The sequence below is a fragment of the Puma concolor genome, chromosome A3 (assembly GCF_028749965.1).
Source record: "Puma concolor isolate L17-30 chromosome A3, mPumCon1.1.hap2, whole genome shotgun sequence".
Lineage (NCBI taxonomy): Eukaryota > Metazoa > Chordata > Mammalia > Carnivora > Felidae > Puma > Puma concolor.
In genome coordinates this window covers 51,732,711-51,742,134 of record NC_141669.1, presented here as the reverse complement: position 1 = coordinate 51,742,134, position 9,424 = coordinate 51,732,711, and the positions used below count along the sequence as shown (strand labels likewise).

General features: G+C 34.7%; 1 protein-coding gene across 8 annotated transcripts in view; it reads right to left on the bottom strand.

The window, feature by feature from the left end:
* The window catches only part of EXOC6B (exocyst complex component 6B), a 618,440-nt gene that overhangs the window by 504,492 nt on the left and 104,524 nt on the right, over positions 1-9,424 (bottom strand). For all 8 annotated transcript variants that reach the window (XM_086700860.1, XM_025932555.2, XM_086700857.1 and 5 more), the window contains one exon: positions 2,393-2,597. In XM_086700860.1, the coding sequence (XP_086556986.1) occupies positions 2,393-2,597 (205 nt within the window). The remainder of the gene's footprint in view (positions 1-2,392; positions 2,598-9,424) is intronic.

The following is a 9,424-nucleotide window of genomic DNA, read 5'->3' as shown; positions in this document are numbered from 1 at the left end:
GTGTCAGAAACTAGCTACTATTCACCAAACACATATCTTTCTCCTCTTAATGATAGAGTGAGATTATATTTTCTCAGCCTCCTTTGCAGGTCGGTAAAGCCAAGTAATTAGGTTCTGGCCAATGAAACGTGAGTAGAAGTAATAATATGTTGCATCCATGACTAGCCCTTAAAAATTATCCTACGTGCAAAATTCCCTGGCCCTTCTGTACCAATCTTCAAACCCACATTAAAAATAGCAGAGCCACATGATGAAAAGATGCCCCAAATAACCAACGCGAAGAAAACCATCACAAGTCAGAAACACCATTTTGGGCTTGACATAAATGAAAAATAAACCACACTCTATCCCTCTTTTCCAACATCCACGAATTCAAATAAATATTTATTGAACAACTACTATGTACAAAGTATGTACTTACTTTTTAGGTACTACAGATTTTAAAATGTGTTAAGATATATTTATTCAAAGATCTTAACTAACATAGCATAGGATAGCCATGCATGCAGTAAGAGCTATATTTGATATAAATTTTATAGGAAGTATGAAGGGTCATCAGTTAATTAAAAGTCCTGAATCTACAACAGTTTTCTTCACCATTTCTTTATATGGCACAGATATACCAAATAGCTAATAGTTTACACAGACTGAGTGCCACAGTAGACAAATTTTGCCTCAGTGTAACCTAAATTCTACTACAGGATCTGACCTTTACAAGCTGTCTGAACTTTAGCAAGACACTTCCCTGCCCTGGGCCTTAATTTCTTTAGATAATTAAGAGGTGAGACAAGATAATCTATATTAAATGAAATAATAACATTGTGTCTTTCACCAAAAAGGAATTGAAGTTAATTTCTCAAGCAGAGGGCTAAAAGAAAAGGCAAGTTTAAAAAAGAATGCTTCTGGGGTGCCTGGGTGGCTCAGTCAGTTAAGTGTCTGACTTCAGCTCAGGTCATGATCTCACAGTTCATGAGTTTGAGCCCTGCATCAGGCTCTATGCTGACAGCTCAGAGCCCGGAGCCTGCTTCAGATTCTGTGTCTCCCTCTCTCTCTGCCCCTCTGCTGCTCGCACTCTGTGTGTCTCTGTCTCAAAAATAAATAAACATTAAAAAAATATTTTTTTAAAGAATGCTTCCACAGAGACTTTGTACTATACTCTCCTATATTTTGAAAGTTTAGAAAAAAATCTGTCAAACACAACAGAGACTTGTCTTGCAGAATACCTTCATTCCCGTACTCAAAAAATACACCCAGCAACACAGATATATTTTCAATGATTAATCTTGTTTCTTCACCACTAAAAAAATGACATGATGTATTATTCCCATCAGGCTTATCATCATCAACTAGTTTTAAACTTTCCACATTAGAAAGTGTAGCATTGAAAAATTTAAAAGAAGGGGTAAAGAATTATCAGCGTTGCCTTAGGAAAGGAATTTCCAACAGGCAAACCTCTTTTGCAAAATCAGACATCTGAAAAAATTACCAAGACTTGTTGAGATCAAAAATATAACCTGCTCCCTCTTTCCTCCCAGAATGATAAGAACTATATATGACTTATTCAAGAACATAGTTGTTTGCAGAACCAAACAACACTTTCCATAAACAATCAAATCTTCTGTTTATCGTTGTAAGCTACATCATAAGGTATACTGAGATATTTCAATAAAATCCATGTGATTTAAATTTCAGAAGAGCAAGTAACACTGAAAATCATTACTGCTCTTTTATTCACAATGACAAAAGAAAAGAAAAGAGAAATGACAAAAGAAAAGATGTTTCTTGGTGGCTTTCATGACTTGGAGATGAAGATACTGCAATAAAAAAAAATAAAAAAGAAAGAAAAAACCTGAAAATTCTAATATGTTTGTTAATTTATAAGCTATAAAGAAATCTCTTTCTGTGATCATAATTCACAGCATTTCCCAAAAGGCCTTGTTTCATTGATACCCACTGATATCAGAAATAACAATTACAGAAATATTTATAAACAACACAATACCTTGTTTACATAGTAAGTAATCAACCAAAGATACCTGCAGCACAATTTAGCTCATTACCGAGAAAGAGACCTTTTAAAAATCTTGGGCTTCAAATCATATCCAAAGTGAAGGAAAATATTCAAAAAATAGAAAGACCTCTTCAAAGTCCCAATATAAACCATCACAATCAATCCATATTTACTGAACATCCACAGAGCAAAACAATAAACTAGCAAATAATTCACTGCTCTGTTAAAAAAATAAAACACGTTTTTAATCATGTGTCCCCATAAAGAGGAAGGACTTCCCTAAAATGACGAGAAATAGTTAAGACACTTACGAAGAGAAACCTGTATTTAACTGAACACTAGCAAAGTCATTGGCCAACCTATCATAAACGCAAGACCTACTTGCTTCATGGCAGTCTCTCCGATTTTGTCTGAATGTTTGCGGATACTCTCCAAAAAGTCTTTGAGATCAGACATAGAAACATCCTTAATTTCTTCTCGAAGCTTGGGGATGTTGTCCACCATCACCTTGCAGAATCGATAGTGGCTTACTTGAGGCAGATAGGTATGCTCTAGATGTTCCAGAGTTTTCAGTGCAGGATAATGCCTATAAAAGGAATTGTATCACCTTTAGCTCAACTCAGTCTTCTTTAGGGCCACAGATATATTCCTCAGGTAAAATTTCTGGCCTCAATTAGTTTTGATTGTACATTAAGACAAATACAGTATTAAGTTTCAATAAAAACATCAATGGGAAAGTGTCAAATTATTAAAAATTAATATATGCACTAAAGGACTCAATAAATTTCAATCAAAAAAGATTTTACCCCAAGAAAATAGAAAACTTAGAAAATCTACCAATGAAATTATACAAAAAATAAATGAAAATACAAGATGATCATATCAATGCCAAAACAATCATCCTATAAAATAAAGTACCTAAGTTTAAACTTCCAACTATGGCACAGGGAAGAACTCAGAAAATCTTCTACCCAAAAAAACAGATATCATCAAATCTTTTCAGGGCTCTGGAAATCGACCAAAAAAGAACAAATTGAAAAGTGTTTTTTCATGAAAACTGTTGAACAATGGAACTTTGTGGTGCTCTCTCCTGGGGCTTCCTCCATCAACCCTCCAACTCCACCCACTCCCCATTCCCCCTCCCTCCCATTGGTTATATTGGCTTGTCATAAAAACCAGCAGCTTCCCTGCCTTTATAAGGAGTGGCATTATTAGGAAAAGTAGCAAACTCCAGATGGATGGATGGATAAATGGAAGGAAGGAAAGAAGGAAGGAAGGAAGGAAGGAAGGAAGGAAGGAAGGAAGGAAGGAAGAAAGGAGGGAGAGAGGGAGGGAGGGAGGAAGGAAGGAAGGAAGGATCCAGCTCTCCTGGCCTGAAGTTGGTCTGGGTTGGGATAAAGGGCAGATTGGAGGACTAACCAGAAATTTAACATATGTAAATAAGAGACCCATGAAAGGGCCTGATAGCTCTTAGTATATCCTAGCTGATTGAGGCTGTGCACACATGCAGAAAGACACCCAAAAGAGCCTAAGCACTCCACACAACCCTGGCTGACAAGGAGGCAGCAGGCACACACGTAGAAAGCCTGGCAGAAACTTAAAAGCTCAGGCTGATTTGAAAACTGCCTGAAATTTTGATGTATTCTGTTGCTTACACACAAATCCACTGACAAAGGGTAAAACCCTTATTGGCTTAAGTTTGTTTGAGTGAAAACCTTGGACTAATCCTTAGTTGATGACTATCTTTTAACAATAAAAATGAAATACATTCCAAAATAAAGACAGAGAATTCCTTGATCTGCCTTACAAAAAATACTAACGGAAGCCAGAAAAGAAATGACAACAGAAATTAACTTTAATTCACAGAAATAAATGAAGAGCATAGGAAATAGTAAATATATGTGAAATACAAAAGAGTAAATAATATATTTTTCTTTTCTCATTTTAATTTCATTAAGAGAAAAAATTTAAAAGCAATGATTATAATACTGTATCATTGGGTTTATAAAATATAGAGACATAATATATATATGACAATAATAGCACAAAAAAGGAGGAAAGAAATGGAGCTAAGTTAAAGCAAAACCACTACTATATATTCTACCAAAACTACATCAGCATTGACCTAAAGTCAAAGTAGGCTATGATACATTAAGATACAGATTATAATCCACAGAGCAACCTCTAAGAAAATAACGCAAAAAATGTATCATTAAAAAATCAACAGAGGAATTAAAATAGTATACTATAAAATATTTCATACAAGAAAAAGAGAGAAAAGGGTAAGAACAAAAAGACATGAAAAACTGAAAACAAAAAGTAAAACTCAACCGCATCAATAACTACATTAAATCTAAATGGACTAATAAACACTTCAGTCAAAAGGTACATTGTCAGACAGGAGGCGCCTGGGTGGCTCAGTCAGCTGAGCATCCAACTCGGTTTCGGCTCAGGTCATGATCTTGGGGTTTCATGGATTTGAGCTCTGTGTCGGAGCTCTCCGTGCTGGCAGAGTGATGCTTGCTTGGGATTCCCTCTCTCACCCTCTCTCTCTCTGCCCCTTCCCAGCTCATGCTATCTCTGTCTCTCTTAAATAATAAATAAATAAACTTTAAAAAAAAAAAAGGCAAATTGTCAGACAGGATTTAAAAAGAATGATCCAACTATATGTCCTGTACAAGAAACACAGTTTAGATTCAGAGATAAAAGTAGGTTATTAAAGTAAAAGATGGAATAAAATAGACCATGGGAAAAGTAATCATAAAAGTGAAGTGGCTATATTTATATCAGATACAATAGATTTTAAGAAAAGAAATATTGCTGGTTAGGTAGAAGTAAATATTGCTGGTAATGCAATAGTAAAGAAAGTAATATTTATCTGATAGGTAGGAAAGCTTCCATAAGCATAAGAGAACAAATAAAACTAAAATTAATAAGGTTGACAAAGTAAAATCAAAATAAGTCATACATTAAAAAAATAAGAATAACGAAGAAACAAAAACTTGGTAAAGATTATTGACAACAGAAAAACTTAAGGTTTTTTTTAAAAGCAATGAACAAAAAGCAATGAGCAAAGAAAAGTCACAAACATTGAAAAGGCCAATATATTGGCGGGGGGGGGCGGTGTAGAACTGAACAGATATGTAAAAAAATACAAATCAAAAACATAGTTTTGTCATGCAAACTCCCAAAGATTTCTCAAAAGATATGGGTATTATTATCAGAGGTTTCAATAAATGAGAATTTACTACCTGCTGGTAAACAAATTTGTATTAATGATACAAGTTTTCAGGGAAGAATTTTACCATGACAAGCATTCTAACCAGTTGCATTTCCAAAAAGAAATATTAGGTTTACAAAAATATATAAGCCTCTTGAATTGTAGCCATTTATATTAGCCAATAAAAAGCTAATCTAGGTGTCTAATAACAATGAGTTGGTTAAACACATCATGATATATCAATGTAGTCAAAGACTAAAAGCAAAATGTTTACAGTATTGTTGAGTAAAAGTTATGTCAAAAATAAAACTTACAGGTATAATCATAATGTTTACAAAATTATAAATATGTATACATGTATAATTATGAATATATGTGCATGTATGAGCTATGTATCACTAACTACATGCATACACACATACATAAGTACACAGAAAATGTCTAGAAAGATATACACGAAAACGTTAAGCCGTGATTTTTTTTCCTTTGGATAGCAACATTATGGGTGACAATTTTCCTCATGTTTTTCATTTCCTAATTTCCATACTTACCATGATATATTTAGTATAGGAAGAACTCAGTTCTGATCTTATAAATAAAAGAACTGATAGCTCTGTTTCAGATTTTAAGAATGAATTTCATGGTAGATACTTAAGTTCGTCTCACTCCAATGTACTTAGTACCATAAACACTAAGGACTAGAGACTGGTTTTACTGATTTTTTTTATTGTTTTTCCCTCATATGTTCCAAAAATCAAAATCTTAGTACAAATAAATAGAGGGTAGAAAGATTTATTTCCCCTACATTTAGAAATAAAAGTACAAATAGAGTTAATGTGAAATGGTTGCTTTTATTTATTACAATTTTACAGACTCAAAAACAGTAAAATTCACATGGTTTAGCGTAAACAGAATGGTGTTTATACTACAATTAGGTATGAAGAGCTATGTGCAATAAAATGCAATTCCTCTAGAGAGAAACCTTAGAAAGGATAGAAAGCCAGAAATTAAGCCAAAAAGATAAACACACTTTGGGGTTTAGTTATATTTTGGAACATTGTTTATAGAATGAGAAAAATCTAACAGTGTTGCCTGCGGACACAGGCACATTCACTGATGAGACACATGGCTGCGTGCTGAAAACATCTGGTCTGTCAAATAACTCCACGTTTTTCAAGGCTAATTAGTACAAAACCCAGTGATTCCTGGCAACAAAGAATGTCACCTTATTTCCCCATCGTCCTTTCCCTAGCATATTCATGCTCCAAATATAACAGTCCAATAAGATTATTCAAATTTCTAGTGCATTTCAATATCTGTGACAGGTTAAAGAATGATAGCCAATTAAACACCTGTATAGCAGACACCAAAAGAAAAAATTTCTATTTCCAGCTGCCATGGAAATCTAAAACCAGATTTTGACATTACTTTTGACAACCTCCAAACATTATTAAAAAGGAATCAAAAGTCAAATTCCTAAGTTTCACTTGCATGTGTGCTAGTTTTCCCTGTCTCCCCCTCATTAGGCTCCCTAATAGAAATGTGAGCAGAAAGAAAGTAAATGAAACAGAAGCAGGGAATATAAAAGAAGAAGGAAGGGAAAGACATTTAAATAATCCGGTAAATTGGATAACTAAGGTCAGAATAATTTAGACATAGTTGAATGCTATTGTGAGAAGAAGAATGTTAATTCTAGGCAAATTAAATTTTGGTCCTTTCTTGCCATGGTACAGAACTCTTTCACAATAATGATTTTTAAAATTCTAATAAGTGATCTTTTAAAGCAGATCACAACTATCCATGAGAAATTTTTATAAATTCAGAGTATGATAAGAATATGAAATGAAAGCTCTCACCACAGGAAATATTAGTGCCTTTCCTAATCAAAAAGCACCATTAACAAATATTTAATCCTTTCAACGTATTAACAAGTAGAAAGATGGTCAGATATCTTTCCTTAGGAAGCATAAAACCTAGAAGTATTATCAGTATTTACAGCTTAAAACAAAAACAAAAACAACAACTAGGCTTCCAGCCATGAAGGAGTAACAAGGAACAGTCACGAACTCCCAATCTTAAAAAGCAGAATACTGGCTAACATATAAAATCTGTTTTCAGATAGTGGACATTCAGTGGCGTCTGATAAAAGGGAGACAAAAAAGGTACATTTAATAATTATGCAGATTATCTACCTGAATGTGATTTCTACATCATGGGCACAAAGAAAACCTAAACAGAGCCCAGCAGCTTAGCAGAGTTAGAGTCAGAGACAGAAGTTCAGAAAAGCTGACACAACTTGAGGTTGTACAGCAGAAATCCAAACAAAAAGAGGGAGAGGGAGCAATGCAGAAAAAAAGACTGCAGAATCTGCAGAATCAACACAGGGGTTCCCTTAAGTCTTTGCCGAGTACTAAGTCAGTCATAGAAAAAGTGGGATTCCACACAGACAGGCAAAAAAAAGGGAAGGAAGGAAAGGTAGGCAGGGAAGGGAAAGAGGGGAGGGAGGGAGAGACAGAAAGACACCAGGAAGATGTACGATAAACACTTCAAAGAGCTCAGACAATGCAGAGGAACCTTGGTGAAGAATCCCTAGAAATTCCTGAGTTATTCAGAGTACATGAATACTACTCTGAACTACCCCTGAAACGAAGGCACAGCTCCAAAGATTAAAAAGAGGGGGCAGAGGGCGCATGCCTGGGTGGCTCAGTGGCTTAAGCATCAGACTCTTGGTCTCCTCTCAGGTCATGCTCTCACAGTTCATGGGTTCAAGCCCCACCTCAGGTTCCACATTCCTGGCGCAGAGTCTGCTTGGGATTCTCTCCCTGCCCCTCCCCTGTCCATGTGCACGCTCACGCACTCTTTCTCTTTCTCTCTCAAAAATAAAAAAATAAACTTTAAAAATGGGTTTGAGGAGATCAAATAGATCTGCAAACAACTCAACTGTTTGCCAAAACAAAGAGCAACACTCTCTAAGGGAAAAAAAGGCTCTCGAAACTCCAGACACTCAGCAACATAATATAATGTTCGTCATCCAATCAAAAATTATTAGATATGGTAAGAACCAACAAATTGATCTACAACTAGGAAAAACAAAATCAGTCTGCAGAAAGAGATCCAAAATGCCAGAAGTGACAGAACTAGCAAAGAAGTACATGAAAAGAGATATCAGAGCCATATACATGTAATTAATGAAAGACACAAAAATGAGAAATTAAACATAAAAAAAAAAAACACAATGGAACTCCTAAAGATGAAACACATATTATCTGAAATGAAAATATCACTGGATAGGATTAAAAGAAGATTAGACAATACAAAAGAGAGAGATCAGTGCACTTGAACACAGCAATAAAATCTGTCGCATATGAGGCAAAGAGAGAAAAAAGACTGGGGAAAAGATAGATCTTCAAGTCATCTACGGGATTATTCAAAGTTGTCTAACATAGATGTAACTGAAGTCCTAGAATGAGGATGGGAAAAGGACAGAAAGAAATGTTTGGAAAAACAGTATCTGAACATTTTCCAGATTTTAAGAAAATTATAAACCTACAATCCAAAAAGCTAGACAAACCACAAGGAGGATAAATTCACATAAATGCATGCATACACACACATGGACACCAAAGTGAATCAAAATCAAATTGCTAAGAAAAAATGACACAGATAAAAGTTTTAAAACAGCTTAAGGAAAGACACATTAAGTACAGAGTGACAAAGATAAGACTGCTCACACACCTTTCCTTCAGAAACCACATAAACAAGAAGATAAAGAAATGCCATCTTAACTAATGAATCTTTACACCTAGAATTCTATGCCCTTCAAAAAAATTTTTCAAAAACAAAGGGTAACAATAAGATATTATGTCACTCACCAAGATGGCCATAATCAAAAAGACAGACAATAATAAATACCAACATACTGAATTTGCAGAAATTGAAATCTTCATATGCTGCTAGTGGAAGGCAAAATGGCATAACTGATTTGGAAAACAGTCTGATTTGGAAAACAGTTCCTCAAATGGTTAAACATAGAGTTACCACGGGATCCAGCAATGCCATTCCTAGGTATACAGCCAAGAGAAATGAAAACATATGTCCACACAAAAACTTGAAACAAAAATTCATAGCAGTATTATTCATAAAAGCCAAAAAGTAGAAACAACCCAAATGTTCATCAACTGATGAATGGATAA